At 34.2% G+C, this 18,293-nt stretch overlaps 2 protein-coding genes across 2 annotated transcripts; both read left to right on the top strand.

Moving 5' to 3' along the window:
* Positions 1–40: 40 nt before the first annotated feature.
* On the top strand, positions 41–5,012 carry LOC109001094 (probable aquaporin NIP5-1). Its single transcript, XM_018978232.2, has 4 exons — positions 41–1,015; positions 3,368–3,787; positions 3,873–3,934; positions 4,285–5,012. Exons 1-4 carry the CDS (start codon positions 797–799, stop codon positions 4,481–4,483), a joined length of 900 nt encoding a protein of 299 aa, XP_018833777.2. The 5' UTR covers positions 41–796; the 3' UTR covers positions 4,484–5,012.
* A 5,167-nt stretch (positions 5,013–10,179) lies between these two features.
* Positions 10,180–18,061, top strand: LOC109001093 (SH3 domain-containing protein 1-like). The gene is made up of 10 exons (XM_018978230.2): positions 10,180–10,458; positions 11,820–11,933; positions 12,080–12,149; positions 12,225–12,373; positions 12,970–13,071; positions 13,149–13,349; positions 13,569–13,631; positions 13,755–13,907; positions 15,546–15,620; positions 17,630–18,061. The coding sequence occupies exons 1-10, from the start codon at positions 10,399–10,401 to the stop codon at positions 17,756–17,758; spliced, it is 1,116 nt and encodes a 371-aa protein (XP_018833775.1). The 5' UTR covers positions 10,180–10,398; the 3' UTR covers positions 17,759–18,061.
* The last annotated feature ends 232 nt before the right edge of the window (positions 18,062–18,293 follow it).

Below are 18,293 nucleotides of genomic sequence, written 5' to 3'. Positions count from 1 at the left end.
TGTATATATACGGCCATGCATTTGTGCATTAACTCTGGAACTGAACTGCCTCTTCTAATCCTCGTTTTGTGTACCTCTCTCTCTCTCTCTCTCTCTCTCTCTCTCTATCCATTGCCTTGTCTGCATTCATGTCTTCCTCTTCTTCTTCTGCTGCATGCTGAATTGATCGAGTTTCTTTCAGGTTTTCTTTTCATCTCCAGTACTAGCTGCATATATGCAGCTGTAACTTTGTTGGTGAATTTGAGTTTGAAGCTGGATCCCACAGTTTTCAGCATCCTTCCTTGAACGTACATCCATAAAAACCTTTCCAGCATGTAAAGTCTGCCTTCCCTACTCGATCCCAGAATATATTCATCCAAAAAACCAAAAAAAAAAAGGTGTTTTTTTCTGTATGTTTGAAGAATTAAAGTTATCTTTCTTTCAGTGATATATAGTAGTTCTGTATATCCTGGATCGCTTCAGTCGGCCTATTCCTTAGCAGTACATTTACAAAAGCCTCAAAAGCATGTAATTTTCTTCCCACTCATCCCAAAAAACCCAGAAAGAAAAAAAAAAATTCAATAGTGTTATCCAGTTTCATCGAGTTCATAATGCTGCCGTAGTCAAATATCTTATCTTTATTCTTTTGGGTTACCTATCCTGGCTAAGATTATAATCCTCGTGTAGCGACAATTTTATAAAAATCACCGAATCATGTAATTTACATCTATCTCGTTTTCCCAGTATCCAATCAACAAAAAACAAAAAAAAAAAGATCTTCTTGTTTCTTATTCATTAAGGTTGCAGAAATTAAGAAATGCCGGAACCAGAGACAGGTACGCCACCGGAGTCAGCTCCGGCTACGCCAGGGACGCCGGGTGGCCCGCTCTTCACATCTCTGCGAGTGGACTCGCTGTCGTATGATCGGAAGTCAATGCCGCGATGCAAGTGCTTGCCCGTGAATGCTCCAACGTGGGGTCAGCCTCACACGTGCTTCACCGACTTCCCTGCACCTGATATCTCTCTCACTCGCAAGGTAACTCCTCGGATCTCTCTCCCTCTCTCGGTTTATTGCTCAGTACCCACGTACACATCACTCATGATAAATATATATATATATATATATATAGGCAAGATTAATCTTCTTCGAGTTTAGATAGATGGGGCAATGGCTGTCCTCCATTTGTACACACAACGTTGGTGTTCTTACGATTATTTGTCTATTTCATGACTCTTAATATATAGTTACGTACGCATGTACGTACGTAGTTGGTATAGTTGGTATAGTTGGTCTATATATTTATATATATATATATATATATATATTTATATAAATCTTATTTTTTACACGCACAACACACTGCTGAGTTATACCAAAAAATATTGGTATTTTCATTTTTTTTTTTAATTATAATAGATCCCACAATAAGTTATGCATAACACACCGCATATATATAGCAAAATAAATCTCTGTATATATTTAAATTAAATATAGAATTCCTCTTAAAAAACAGTAGCTACATAAATAAATAAATGAAAAGTGGGGAATTATTAGACAAATAAAAAACAAAAAAAATAGCATGTGTATATGTTGAGTAACATAAATTATTCTCCATTTCTTAATTCAACGTACGATCAGACATAAATTATTATTAGTAATAATTATAATAATAGCAAATATAATAGCAATAATAATATTTCTTTTAGACAATTTTGCAGCAATATATTATAAGAATGAATTTATAATTTTCCAGTTTTTTTCTGTCGGTACGTTACTATCTATATATATATATATAGTAATATTATTGCTGATATCATTCCGTTGGAAGGTTTCACCTGTTCTTCATGTCCTTATCGTTATTGCCTAATTTTTCTTCATCAGTCCCCGGGGAAACCTCCATAAATTATTTTAAGATGACTTTTCTTTTTTCCTATCTTCCAAAATAGAATATCAAATATAAATTAGTCAACTTTGAGGAAGAGTGTTGATCACATACTACACATGAGCTATTTCATATATATTATATTATATTAGAGATATCTTTTTCTTTCGTATAATACTTATCCAATAATGTTTCAAGCGAACCCTATCTCATTACAAAAAAATAAAAATAAAAACAATTATTTATGATAAATTATTTATGATAAAAATAATTATTTACAATTAGAATGAATTATTTAAATAAAAAATAATTATTTTTATCTTAAATAACTCGTGGGTAGTTTTATGATTTATCATGCATTTTAATAGTGAATAATTGAGCCTTGTATACATGTATATTAATTACAAGAAAAATTATTTTTATCAATTTTTATTAAATATTTTTATATTTTATAAAATTAATTATAAATATAGAACGTGAAAATGAATAGTAATTTACGAGCACAATTCTTCTAACTACAGTAGGGCAAATTCTCCTGATTGGTTTGGGAAGTCAAGCCTCCATTTTTTTGTACGAGTTAGATGGGGTTGTTCTTTTTAGTTAATTGTCATTGGGAATTGAAGCATAGCTTTATAGCATCATATATAATAATAATATGAGCAAAATTTAAGGGAATTATACCCAAATAATTAATGAGGTTTGTTTATTTTAGCAGATCCTCCCTTAGATTAATTTATGTTTATAAGGTCGTTTTCTTGATTAATAGATGTTTTATAAATTCCTCTTGATTGATAGATCGATGTCATTAGGTCACGTCTACGCATAGAGTTCTTAAGATTGGTGACCTTTTTCCTCAAATCATTTTTAATAAAAAACAATAATGGAATTATAATTATTTTTTGAGAAATTGTTAGTAATTTGGTGGAAAAATTAATATCCTTCATCCCATATATTTTTTTAAGAAGAATTAGAAATTAATAATATCCAAAATAATGTTCTGTTTGATTATTGTTTCAACGATAATACACTAGAAGTGGTAGACGAGTTACATAAATTAAATATTTGTGTATTAATAACATTATTTTAAATACCATACCGGCCAGCTGGTAAGGTCGAAATATGTCGTATCGATTATTGGTCTGATAAAGTATTGTATATATTTCATACAGATCCAAATATTGGTCGTATCGATTTATATTTCGATCCGTACCGATTTGTATTTAAGCCCGTACTAATCGAGATTTTAATTTTTAATTTTAATTTTTATTTTTTTAAATTACAAACTTTTTTTTTTACTCTAATTTAAATTAAATTATTTATAATTTATATATATGTATTTATATATAATTTATTATTTAAAGATATAATTTATATATATAATTTATGATATCGAAACGGTATACACAATCAATAACAAAATAGTACGTTAATCGATATTGCGTCGGTATTGAAAATTTTGATTAATAGAGTATTTTATTTATTTATGTTTTTTTGTGGATTTGCAGCTTGGAGCAGAGTTCGTGGGGACTTTCATCCTGATATTTGTAGCGACGGCAGGACCCATTGTAAACCAGAAGTACAATGGAGCAGAGACACTGATCGGGAATGCAGCTTGTGCAGGGCTGGCAGTGATGGTCGTGATTCTGTCCACGGGACACATCTCCGGTGCACACCTCAACCCATCTCTAACCATTGCTTTCGCAGCACTGCGCCACTTCCCTTGGGCTCAAGTCCCAGCCTATATTGCGGCACAGGTTTCAGCCTCCATTTGTGCTTCCTTCGCTCTCAAGGGTGCTTTCCATCCGTTCTTGTCCGGTGGAGTCACGGTTCCTTCCGTAAGCACCAGCCAGGCTTTCGCCATCGAGCTCATTATCACTTTCATTCTCCTGTTCGTTGTCACCGCCGTTGCCACTGACACCCGAGCGGTACGTATGAAGAAGGAAAACCAATCCAATTCACATGTATTCAGATCATCATCTCTTGTTTTTCTCATTTTGATGTTGCTTACAGGTGGGAGAGTTGGCGGGCATTGCTGTTGGAGCTACTGTTATGCTGAACATTCTCGTGGCCGGGTGAGTATTCACATGATGCTGTTTTTGTATGGTTTGAGGTCAAAAGTTTAGAGCACGAAAAGTAAGATTGATTTATTGAGTTCAACATCAAATAATTGAAACTAAGAAAATAAGGAAAATAAATGGTAGAGAAACCAATATATCGAGAAAAGACAGGGTCACAGAGTAAGGGTCACCCACTACTATAATTGGGAGGAATGCACTTAGGTATGTTGACAACCACATCATTATAATTAAGATCATAGAAAGAGTCTGGAAGTTTTGTTCTTACCTCCAACATTGAAAAGGAAAACAAAAAGGATTCCAAAGGAGGATGTAATAATAATCTTTAGGTTTTAACGGTGCTGCAGGCCATCAACCGGAGGTTCAATGAATCCGGTACGAACTCTGGGTCCGGCAGTTGCAGCAGGAAATTACAAGGTACTGTGGTTATACCTGGTGGCGCCCACACTTGGGGCCCTTCTCGGTGCAGGTACATACACGTTAGTCAAGCTCCGAGACGACGAGATCACTGATCCGCCGCGCCAGGTCAGGAGCTTCCGCCGCTAGGCATGCAGCACTCGAACCTAGCTATATATGGTTGCCTTTCACGCCGATCCTGATGCCGCTGTTGGCAGTTGCTGCAATATCATACACTACTTTTTGGCGGTGCTTGGACTACTTTGAAGTACCATGATATGATAGCTTGAAAGTAAAATATAATAATAAGAAGAAGAAGAAGGATAAAGGTGTGGTTGGCATCTGAGGATGTGACCAAAAGTCTACTCTCTACAGTTGAGTTGAATAAAAAGGACATTATTTCCTTTTTCTGGTGCTTGTCATCTCATGGGGGACTCTCTCCTTGGATGGACGGCTGTGTTACGTTGGATTTGCCTTTGTCTTTGGTTGTCTTGTCTCTTTCGCAAGAAGACCCAACCTGTAACAATTACGTGTGTTATGTCGTGTGTGCCTTTGGTTTTGTTTCCTTTGTGAAAATACTATGCGTTTGTTGCTTGGTTTGATGCTTATTTGGTGCTGAAATATTAATGTGTATTAGTAAGAATGCATGGTTTGTTCATACAATACTTCTCCTTTGTTATTTTGTTTGTGTAATATTTTATGATCAGTAATCACTAATCAGTCAGGAAATAACTAGCTTTTTAAACCCAGTCTTTCGAAAGCCAAACCCAAAAAAGGGAGACATCAAGAAGTGATCTCTTTCTCATAATGCGGTTTATTTTCTTATTTTTCATTCTAATGCAGAGGATCCAAGTCTAATGATGCTAAATTAGTAGATTCTATATTGATAATGCTGAATTATTTTGAGAATGCATGTGAACATTAGTACGAAAATGTTGAGATTGTGTGAAATTGGACAATATTGCGGACGTGTTGGCCAAAATATTGATACGTGTGCAATATTATCTAAATTCTCTCAATCTTCATATTTTTCTGTTATATTATGTTGATCTTCTTTTTTGAGATAGTCGAGTGCTATTAATGTGGGATTTGCATGTCAACTAAGCATTATCAAACTCAGATTCTCTTGCAGCAATCTCTCCGAATTGAAAAAAACTTTCCCTTGAGTTCACATAAGCATCGACAAAACATGGACTAAGGTGTTTAGTCTCAATTCCTAGTTTCTATTAATTAACTAGCCATGGTAATAGTTATTTTTCAGTCTCCATCATATTTGTTCTCCGAAATACCTTTCTCTTCCCTTTTTTTTTTCCTCCCTTTGCCCCAGATCTCCATGTCCCTAAAGGGGATGTCAATATCCCCATTATCACGGCTCATTTTATTGGGGCTGTTGTGAAGTTGCAACCATTAATCTATACCTATGCTAGAAAAAAGGAGCGAGGATGTGGTTTTCTCCACCATGGTACGTACAATCCGATAGTTTGGCCATCTTTGGGAATGAACTTTTTTGATAGGGTGTGACCTTGAGGGACCCGCGTTCATTGCGCCAAGCTGCATTATTGGAGTATTTGGTGCCTTATATAACCCCTAATAAAAATAAACTTAAGCACATACAGACTTCAAGTACTCACACATACATGGAAACATGCATTCTCAATTTCTCCCACAAAAGGTCTTCTATTTTGTAGCATTCTCTCTCCCTTGAGGTTGCCCTTGTCTCTAAGGACAAATATGAAATACCTCATGCTTCCCTTTTGCTTATAGGAGGATTAATATAAATTGAATGTGTTCTTGTTTCCTTTCTTGTATCTAAGCAGTCACTGAAATTTTTGGTGTTCTCGTCTCAAATGATTGTTTTCGTTGTAAATATCTAGTCATAAATAAACATTTTTATAGTAAATTACACATAGTAAGACACGTTCTACAAGCTAAGCAATAATCGTGCATTCTTTGAAGTTTTCTTAAATCGAAACTGGATCAGCAGCTTGTTCCACCACCAAAGATAAAATGATTATCATGATCAAGTGGAGTGTACTATTGTAATTCCTCAACAAACAAAGCATGAGAGTACCACTAATTTTATTGAATATCAAAACTTATTTCAGCATGTCCATCATTATCTTCCAAAATACAATGTTCTTGCTTATATTCAACATCAATAAGCCTTGTGTATTCATGAAGGATGGTTCTCCTAGTCAATTTTCGTCCTTAGCAAAAGAAATGTCGAGTTCAACATCTAACTCCTCTAGTTTCTCTTCTATTTACCCATACACACATGATATATAAATACACTTGAAGTCATTAATTGGCTCCAAATATTCCAAGTCATACTATCCATATATATGTATGTGATCAGCTTGAAATTATTAGTTCTAATACTAATTGTTACGAGCGTGGAGAATTAGGCCCCGTTTGAATATAAAAATACTTTCAACCCATTTCATCTAATCTTATCTCATTATTACAACTTTCTCATATTATCATACAAAATATAACAAATAATTCAACATTTTCTTATCTCAAAACAATAATAATATTATAATAATATTTTATTCAACTCATCTAAAATCATTTCATCTTATCTTACTATCCAAGCGAGCCCTAATCTTATAACAAAAGTTTTTTTAATCATAAATTATGTTATTAGAGAAATTAAGAAACTTCTCCAAATAATTACTTGAAATATAAATCAACTTATGGCTCGTTTGGATATTCAGAATATATGTGAATAATAGTGAAATAGTTTGTAAAAATTAGTTAAATATTTCAAGAATATCTTAAAACAGTTATGTTCCCAAACACGCCCTTAATCATGTCATTGATGTTCAAATGGTTATTTCAAAAGACTTGCAAACATGTATGCCTAGAGAAGTATAATTCCTAACACAAATAGACTTAGTCTTCAACACACACACTAGACACTTGACTAAAACTAATTGACTCAACAAAAACACAAATTCACTTGGTTCCTTATATTCTACACATTTACGTACGAGATAGGAGTGGAAGTTTGAAAAACTGTCTGCTCATAGTTTAGGAAATAATGGTTAGGCCTGTTCAACCGGGCCGGAAAAATCCGGCCCAGTTCAAAACCTGAATAGCGAAACTCGGATATATTCGAGCCGGGTACCGGAACTTGAATTTTATACCCAGTACCCTAGTGTTTTAAAAAAAAAAAACCTGGTGTTTAAGCAACTAGGTAAAAACCCAAACCTTAGTCTCATTCCTGTCCCCCCCTCTCTCTCTCTCTCTCTCTCTCTCTCACACACACACACACACACAAGCGAAACCCTAGCCACCATCGTGTGTCGTTCTTCACTCCCCACCAGTGACCATAGGTACACGATCTGTCTCGTTGCCGGCCTTTCAACAAATATTTTCCTGATTGGTCTCCTAGATGTGTTTTCTAAGACCCTCTTGGATAAATGTTCGTGTTTGCAAGAGGGTCCCAAACCAGTGGAATCTGGTGGCTATCGGGGAGATCTAACACTTGTTAGGTGCTCTGTCTGGGTTTGTTGTGTCGTCTTGTGCTGTCGACTTCATCCTTGGGTATGCTTTCATCTCTCTTTGTTGATTTTGAGTTTGTTTGATGAGAATGTTTGAATGCTTGAGAAGTATTTTTATGGGTTAGATTTGTTTAGTTGAACAAAGGAAAAATAAATAAATTTTTTTCTACGCACTTGAAGATTGGGTTTGTTGCCATGTACATAAAAGGAAAAATAAATAAAAAATCTGTTTAACTACAAAATGCTAGAGCCGTGGGTATCGAATCCAAGAAGTTTTAAGGCCATTGAGAGGTGGGTTGGCTTCAGAAATATGTTGAGTATGTTTCAGAAGTATGGCTTCTATCCATTATAAAACATATTTGTGTTGTTTGTATAGAAGCATCAAGCAAAATTGATTTTGTTCTCATCTTAATCTTTAATTTAGTAAGTGGAATTTGTCTTAATCCTAGTATATAATCCTTGTTCAAAACTATTTGTGTTTTGTAGGATCTCTTTCAGTCAAATTACTCAAAATTGTTATTTGGTGTGCAGATTAAATCATTGATGGACATGCTATTGATTTTGTAATTCATATATTGTAATTTTGTATTTTATAATGTAATGTATAAATAACAAATAATTTAATATATAGTGGATTGCATTGTAATACATGCATCGATGAATTTATGCATTTAGTATTTAGAACGCAAATATTATGTGTTCCAACTTGACTTCTTAGAATTTTTTTTAATAATATAAAGGCTTTTATATAAAAAATAATTATGGTTTGAAATTTTTTAAATAACTATAGGCTTTTGCATAAAAAGAATTATGTTTTCATACGGATTTTTCTTGAAAAAACTTTAACAAAATATAGGTTTTTACTTGAAAAAGAGTTTATGTTTTTAAAGTTAATTAAATATGAACCTTTAGTAAAAAAAAAAAAAAAAAAATTTGAGTTCCGGCCCAAGTCTTACCCAGGCTAACTTGGTCTGAGTTTTTTTTTGAGTTCCGGCCCAAGTCTTACCCAGGCTAACTTGGTCTGAGTTTCGGCCCGAATTTAAAATCCGGGTTCCAGTCCTTGTATACCCAGGTTCTTGGGCAGAACTTGGATGAACAATCTTGATCCATGGTCCGGTTTGGGCCTAGAACCAGACATAATGTGCTGTGCATCCTATGATCCAATTTATATGGACATGTCTATGGGCCTTTCAAGGTACTGCGAGTGTCCCATACGAAAATAGATCCCCTTGCTTCTTGTCATATTTTTTTAATTTTTTTTTTAGTTGATTGGATAAATCTCTAGTCAAAATTGAAAAGCCAACTAACTATCCAAGAAAAGGTCCAAAAGGAATGACATTATAGTAACCATTCCAATAACTAACCTTTTACTTTATCTGTAACGTTTTTTTAATAGTTTGAAACTGTATGCACTTTATTGGTTTAAAACCATTTGTTTGATTACAAGAAATCTCTCAACTCATTTTATCTAATTATTATAATTTTTTTAAATTTATACATAAAATATAATAAATAATTCAATTTTTTCAGATCTCAAAATAAAAATAATATTCTAACAATATTTTATTCAACTTTTAACTTTTAATTTTCATCTCATCTTAACTCACTATCCAAACCTCACATTTCAAATTACATCCAAACCATCAAAGTGTTAGTTTGTAATCCCAAATTACTATTTTTTTAATAATTTATATCATTGATTTAGAATTTATTATTAAGATCGATGAAATCATATGACTGTTGGATCTATATTAAAGGTGAAGATTATTAAAATATTAATTTAGTATTTTTTTTTTAAAAAAAAAAGACGATACCTTAATTTTATTGATAATCCTTACTTGTGACAAAAAATAATTATGATTATAATTTCAGATGCCTGGAATGTACAAATAAGCAAAATAAAAACAACTCCCAGACATCAATACAACATACAACATATACTAAATGTTTAGAAAGACAAGACCAATACACAAACTAAATCAAAGCTAAAATCAAAACCTGCAAGAAGAAAAAAACTACTCATGCAAATAATGATAGAAAAAACAGTTGAACTAAAAACAAAAAAATTTTAAAAATTAATAGTTAATTAGATAGTTGTTTAAAAATTTTATAATAGTAGCATCTTTATATTTTTGTGATAGGATGAATTATCTATTGAATTATTTGCTGGGCGGTTGGTTGACCCACCCGACCCCACACAAAAGCCCCAATCTTCTGAGACTGGAAAAAGGCACCAATAGTGTGGAGGTCACGTGCCATTCAGTTGACACGTCAGAAGACAGAAGGAGAAAGTGGCTGTTTTTTTAACCTTCGAGTCTCTCTACCCGTCAGTTTTCTTTGGTTTGCTGTCTATGAGCGACAGTTTTTTCAGCCCTACCCCGCAATCGTTAACGTTTTATAATGCCTCTCTGTCTGTCTCTGTCTCTGTCTCTCCCTTTCTCTCTCCGCGTTCCCTGTAGAAGCCAAACCAAAGAGAAAGCTCTAGCTCTAGCTCTCGCTCTAGCTCTCCCTCTCCCTCGCTCTTGCTCTCCGAAGAATTGAGGCTTCTCCGATCAATATATGGAGAGTATACGGAGGCAAGCGAGCAAGCTCAGGGAGCAAGTTGCCAAGCAACAGCAGGTGATCATCCTGGACTTCTTCTCTTCCTTTCAATCTTTAGAGTTAACTGTTTCCGCTTGTTCTCCGATTGTATACTCTGCTAATTGAGCTTCTCTTTACAGAATTCAATGTTTTTCAGCTTCTTTTGCGTTACAAATCCATGGATCATGTATCAAAAAAGAAAATATATATATATATATATATAATATTGTTGTGAATCGGTGAAAATAGTCTAACTAAATCATATATATAGGGTATTTCAAGTTAAGAATCCGTAGAAAAATACTTTAGACATGGACTCAATGAAGATGGTATTGAATTCGGCCCACTGCGCTAAATATATATGCCTTCAGTGGCGATTGATTTTGAGCTGTGAAGGGCAGAGTTTAATTTTGTTAATCCTTCATGAAAATACCTAAGCATTCTATAATACTCAAGTATTTAACATAATTTATGTCTCTAAAGTCTACCTTCCCCGGTAAAATAAGAAAGAAGAGATATTCATAAAGTTCAGTGATGCCAAAGCTGTCGGACTGTTCACTTGTTGGCTTTTTTGAGGGCAAAAAGCAATTACGCCCTTTAAAATGTTATTTCACAAGCACTCGAAGATTAGAAAGAAGTGACTTTGGCGTGCAAAGATCGTTTCTTGCAACTAAGCTGGATTTATTTCTCTCATGAAGCTTCATTAGGTTATAATTTTGAAATTGACCTCTCTACATTGCTCGGTTGCTGTGGATCTTTGACCATTCAATGTTCTCTTTTTTGGGGGTTTAGTGGTAGTGCGCAACACAGCAGTTGACTTGTTAGTGTTGGATGACAAGTTTTCCATCAAACCATTTGTTGGGATATAATCCACTTGTCACACCTAACTTATCCTGAAATACAGCTTTGACAAAAACATTTGTTGGGATATAATCCACTTGTCTTATGTCTGAAAATCTAGACAATTCAAACAGTAATTCCATATATATATATATATATATGTCCGCATAATTGTTTGAAAATCTAGGTCAAACAATTATGTTGAAAATGTTATTAATGTTGAAAATGTGTTCTGAGACTTATCCAATATTTATACCCAAGTATTGGGCAAATTATTTTCATTTCTGAAACTTAAACAAAACTTTTTGAGCACGCTGAAGGATAGCTGATACACACAGGAAGCTATGATATGATCTCTTTAAGTATGGAAATTGAATATTAATTGAAAATGAAAACATAGGAAGTACTGAGATATGTTTTGATAAGATACACACTCACACAAATACATGTCATTATTTGCAAAACCCAGTAGTTTTGTTCTGCTTTTTGAAAAGATTTGCATCCATAATGGCTCTCTCTCATCGTCACATTTTAAGATTCAGATGGTCATTACGTTGCAGATAGTGTTGAGACAATTGGGACATTTCAGTCATGAAGCAGTCATGGTTGACGAAGCCGAGCTTCAATGTCACCAACAACTTCAGAATTTGTACAATTCTACTAAGGCAGCTAAGGTACAATCATGAAGACTTCGCCTATTGATATCAGGATTTACTTAATTGGCCTGGCGGATCTGATAAATGAATCCCATGATGCAACATCAGCTAATCTTCAATGATGGTTTAATCTGAGAAATCTTAATATATATTATGTTGCACAGAATTTTCAGCGGAATATTATTCGTGGAATTGAAGCCTTTGTTTCTTTGAGCTTAAAGCAAATGGGGATAGGTGAGTATTGTTTTCCTTCTTTTGTTTGGTTCCTTTACAACGTGGATACCTGAAAATATGAACTCAATATTATAGTAAGGAAGTTGGCTCAAGATTGTTGTAAATATGGAGATGAGAATCAAAGCACTAGTTCTCCTCTTGCGAGAGCTTCACTTCAGTTTGGTACATCACATATATCAATTGAGGAGGAAAGGGAGACTTTGCTTGGGATCCTTCGTGATCAGGTAATTGTTCACTTATTTTCTTTGTATTACGAGTATTTTGTCTAATCTTACAAGGTATAGTTCTCAAGAAGCCATCTCATGGATTGAGATTTTTCTAGAAAATTCTTTACAGGACATACCTACGTAACAGAATAGCGGAATATATTCATCACATAGACCTAAGGTATCATTTAGTTAGCAATTTGGAACTGCTCCTGACTTTCAAAAGCAACATAAAATACTCCCAAATTGTTGAAAACAATTCCATGAATATGTTGGCCAGGCGTGTGATTGTACATGTAAGCAATTGAGAAGTTTGGACAAACCTTATGAAGTTAATACTCAACATCTGTATTTGACATAGTTTGGTTCTAAAGGCACTCCAATTTTTTAGTTGTGTAACTAACCAGAGTTTTTCCATCTTGAACAGTCTACCTCATATTGTAAGATGTATATTTCCAAGCAACAAAGAATATCTTAGGTTATATTCAACCATTTTCTAACAAACTTTCTTTATTCAACCATTTTCTAACAAACTTTCTTTGGAGCTTCATCCGTTTTTCTTTTTACTTTCTACTTTTATGTTTCTGATTGTGTAACAGGTTATGAATATTTAGGTGTCTGAGCCACTACATGCACAAATAACAGGAGCTCCTCTGGAAGATGCTCGCCACTTGACACGCCGTTATGATAAATCGTGGCAAGGAGTTGAAACCCAGGTAATCATTTATATCATATCTGGGTGTAAATAGTGCTCTAGGATTTATAGAATATCATTTAAATATCTTCTCATCAGGCAGCTGAAGTATTGAGACGTCAATTGAAGTCTACGGATTCCTCAATTTCTGGTGAGAGCTTGATGAGGCTTGAGCATGCAGAAGCAAGACTGACTGAGCTAAAATCTATAATGATGGCACTTGGGAAAGAAGCAACTGCTGCCATGTTGTCAGTTGAGGGCCAGCAACAACAACTAACTTTTCAGAAGCTTCTTACCATGGTACTAAACTTGTTACCACTGCGCATGTCCAAACCTAGCTGTTCAAATTTAATTTATTCTGGCATAAAATATAGAATCTGTAATACATTCTAAACCAACTCTCTCGGCAGCTATGATTAAAAATTTGTAAATATTAGAAATTTGTAACAGTAGTTATGATGGCCTTTCTACTCATGGTTCTTGAATTGCTTTTGAGCTTCAAAAGATATCATTTTGCAGGTGGATGCTGAGAGAACCTATCATCAAAAGGCTCTTGCTATTTTGGAGAAGCTGAATGCTGAGGTTTGTAACTGTGCACCCTTGCAATTTTTTTTCCTTTTCCATCGACCATCATATATTTTGTTGTTTGTGGAAGAGTTGCCTTTACTAGTTTGTAATTTACTGCATGCTTATTATTGGATTTAGATGATACTGGAGAAGCCACCAAAAGAGTTCTCATTACCATCAGAGAGAATGCAGAGAGATGTGTATGATCAGCATGTGCGTGAACGTATCAAATCAACTGGATCTAGTAATCATGGACCGATTGTTCAAAATGAAAAGTTCTTTAATGCAAAGGTTAGACCCCTGAACTCTTAGATTTCATTCTCCCCAAAAAAAAAAAAACAAAAAAACAAAAAAAACAGCCCCATTAAAAAATGAATGAAATGTCTATAGAGATTTATTGTTGCACATAATTTGCCCCTTATTAAAATGTTGTATTTTTGTCACCGTGAAATATCTTCTCATCATATTTGCATGGCACGTTGATTTTTTATTGGTTATAGATTGGTTCATTTCATATATCATTAATTTTCACTCCAGTCAAATTAAGTCATTGCACTAAAAGAATGCTAGCTTCTGATATGTAAAAATAAAGAAAGAAAGGAATAAAACGAAAATGAAGCTTCTCTGGTTACTTTCTAATGGTGAAATACAAGAGGTTAAGGGAATTTCCTGTCCTTTAAAGGTTTTGACCAGCACATAAAGGGCGTAGGCCCCTAGCTAGGTGTTTTCTCTCGTATACATTCAGTGTACTTGGCTATGCCTATTGATATTAATAGATTTTTACTTATAAAAAAAAAATAAAGGGCATATGCAACTATGCAGTCAGTATCTGAATAATGGTGATGCAACTATGCAGGGGATTTGATTGAGCTTACACCTTTTGTTTCACGGTGTCAATGGTTTGTAAGTCCAAATTATATGCCACAGGGGATTTGCTTTGGCTTTGTAAACATTGCTAATTTTTCAGATCTTACTGTTTTCAGCTTTTGTGGTGTAAGGGATTAAGAAGTGAACTAGTTATGTGGATGAACCATTTATGACCTACAATGACCAAGCATCATTTGACATGGTAATCATTAAAACAATGGCTAATTGTCTAAAACCATTACTAGGCTTAGGTTCTGGTCAACTTTTGGATCTCCCAATTTGGGCTTTTTTTTGGGGTGATCGAAGCTGTTGATCAAATCAGTTCCTGTTAAATTAGCCCGACTGGTAAGTCTGGTCTAGTCTTGAAAGAAATAATAGTCATAATAGCAATTAAGGCACTTCTAACCTTGCGTCTCTTGTTGCAAGCATGGTGTTACAATAAGAATGAAGAAAACTCAAAATACTTGGTCATTTGGTATATACAGATACTAAAAAAGTTAAACCAGGAAGAGAGAAGAAAACAATTTGCTCCTTTCCAGTTTATACCTCACATGCCATTGCATCTCAAGTGTCCAATCTCTGTAGACTCTCCAATCACCTAAGCATTAGGCTATGGTTCCTCTTCTTCTTGTAGCTCTTAACCTGATTTGACATTTGCCTTTCTACGCTAGAGACCATGAGAATGCTAGATGAAACATGCATATAATGTAACTGTAGCTAACTTGTAAGTATGTTTAGCTTCACAATCCAATTTTCCAGTCGCAAACATGAGATTCCTGGGTGAAACATGCATGTAAATTGGTACATTAGCTTACGTGTTAATATGTTATAATTGAAGTTGGCGTCAGAATCCTAGTCCCAGTGGCATTCCATATACCAATCAGCATTATTTGGCCTTTAATAGTGGCATTTCTAATTTATTTTGCAGTTCTTACTATCTAAATTGACATTAAATATTTCTGCCAATATTTGAGATTTTTCTGCACTTGGTTGTCTTTACCTTTGCTGCTTTTAACATCTCAAGCCTTGTTCTTTCTTTATAACCTATCCTTCATCTTTTAGGCTATACATTCCTTTGATGCTCAAGCAGATGGGGAGTTAAGCCTGTCAGTGAATGATTATGTTGTTGTTCACCAGGTACTTCCTCCATTGCTAATTCCAATATGGGTCATTCATTTGATAGTTAATTTTTTAATTTTTAGATCATGTATGTTCTGTGTAGAATTTTTGTTCAAGTAGGGCCGTTATCGAGCCAAGTTTGACTGAGTCATGGTTGCTCTAGTTCACTCAATTACACTGAAACTATGCTCGAGCATGAGTCAAAACGCAACTCAAGTTTTTTGGGTTGTCTGAACTTACTAAATTATACTAAAACCAAGCTCAATCTTTGGCTTGAGGCTAGATTAAAACTTGAGCTAAGTGCTCTTGACTCGACTCGTTTGTCATTTTTTGTTTACATTTTTTATATGAAGAAATAAAAACTAAAATAAAGTTTTAAGAAAATTGTTTTACAAAAATGCAAAAATTTATACGAACATTTTTTTTCTTATAATTACAATTATAATTTACAAATTTAATCAAATAAACTTTCTCACGTAGACAATAGACAACAACTAATCAGTTGAAGGCCTTGATAAATAAAAACTTATATTTCTAAAAGAGTATATCTAACATTCTAACTAGTTAATATATTGAAATTCATATAGTAACTATATAGTTAGTATCTTAATGCTTACACACTACGATCTTATACTCGTATAAGATATTGGCATTCATGCTTACATATCTATAACCTTTATAAATTGTGTGTGCATGTACCTATATCTAAAAGTTATTAACAGAAGATACAGAATCAATATGGTTTAACACCCCCCTGGAACTCCAGAACTTGAAGAACTGGCCTTGGAAGGAAATCTTTTTTTTTTAACTGCTTTCATCAGAGATAGAAGCGTTGGGGATAACATTCTTCTGGCTCAGGAATTCTTCAGAAACTATCATTAGTAACAAGGGTTCCCCCTTGGTGTGCCCTCAAAGTTGACATCATGAAAATGCATTTATAATTTATATATCATATATACATATAATATGCATTGTTAATATCTACTGTATATAACGAGTATGTATTGTTTTCTAATGTACGAGCAAATGGGTATAGTTGAGTTTTATACAAGCTTGTTTACAAACAATAGTTGAGTGGAGCGAGTTCTATTTGAATTTGTATAATTTAATCATCGAGCCTAATTTTGTGTTCGTGAATGGTTATTTAATAAGCAAGTTGAGTCAAGTTAAGCATAGCCGAGATAAGTTCAAGTTGTATATCAAGTATCCTTGTGTATTTATACCCCTATGGCTGAAGATTTGTTGGGTATACATGGCCTTTCCCAAGCTCCAATACCCTTTAGAAGTACAACAATTCAGGATATCTACGACCAATTTTTGCATGAAATCCACCTAGTTACTTCAGTATATAATGGACTTATGTAATACAAAAAAAGGCATAAATTGGAATGTAATTGCAACTGGCTACATGATTTGCAGCCAAATCTTGAGCTTTTGAAAGAGAAGAAAAAAATAAGGGGGAAGGGGGGAGGAATGCTGAATCTTGAGTCTACAGGAAAATTAGAAGATAATCCAATAATAAGGCTACTGGATAAAATCTCATTTTGAGTTTTCACACGAGCTATCCACAACACTCTCCGAATAAAGTGGGGCGGGGTTAAATAGCTTGGTGTTCATGTTATACATTTTTCCTGCTCTGCCAGTGACTTCAGTTGCTTGAGATGTGACTACTTCCCATTATACGTCTAGGTGTTATACCTGCACCACCTACAAAAAGTACATGCTCTATGTTGGATTACCCCCCGATGTTATTTATAGACTAATAGAAATGTCCATCATCGACCTAGCATTTGACACCACTCGGTGTCAATTTGTCTACCATTTTGTATTCCCATTGGCATAAAAAATAATAATAATAACTGGAAGTGAAGTGTATATGGCATCAATTTTGGTTTCCAGCCATCAAGTGTGAGAAAATTTATTTATCAATAGCAAGCACACGCAAATAAGATGAACTCATTTCAAAGTGAATCGTTTTATCTTGTTTTTTTCATTTGTCATATCTCACACACTCGCAATATCACCAGGTGGCCCCTAATGGATGGTCCGAAGGAGAATGCAACGGCAAGGTGGGATGGTTTCCCTCTGCTTATGTAGAAAGGCAAGAGAAAGCACCAGCTAGCAAGGTAATGGAAGCAAGCTCAAAATCATCATAAGGTTACTCTTGATATATAAATAAAGAGTACAACAACTGTACATTCTTTTCTTCTGTATTAAAGTTCCATTTTGATGCAAGACTTAGCCGGAATGTTTGTAATTATTTCTAATGTTTCTAGGAAGCTAAGTTTCAATATTTGGATCTATATGCAGTAAATCTGGTTTCCACTGCTTACATAGTTATCATCTTTCTCTCTATTTGTTCTCTAGCAGCAGGGATCAACAAAGTTGTACTTGCTGAATTTTGGACAGTTCAGTATAGTTAAGGTTTTGGATATGCAGTAAATCTATGCTTATATAGGTCACCTTGGTCTTGAGCACCATCCAAGTTTTCCTTTCCTCAATCACCAAACAAATGTTATGTACTACAGATTCATTTCAATTATCTATTAGTATTTGAATATACTTTTATTTTTAAAAAAATAAAAGCCGATCTAATAGTTTGTAGCTATGTCAGAGCTATATAGTATGACATAACTAAAAAATAAATGTAGTGTCGATTAAATGAAAGCATCGTTGGTAATGGCCCAACAA

The sequence above is a fragment of the Juglans regia genome, chromosome 2, assembly GCF_001411555.2.
Source record: "Juglans regia cultivar Chandler chromosome 2, Walnut 2.0, whole genome shotgun sequence".
NCBI lineage: Eukaryota > Viridiplantae > Streptophyta > Magnoliopsida > Fagales > Juglandaceae > Juglans > Juglans regia.
Note: the sequence above shows the minus strand (reverse complement) of the source record. Positions and strands in the feature narration are given on the sequence as shown.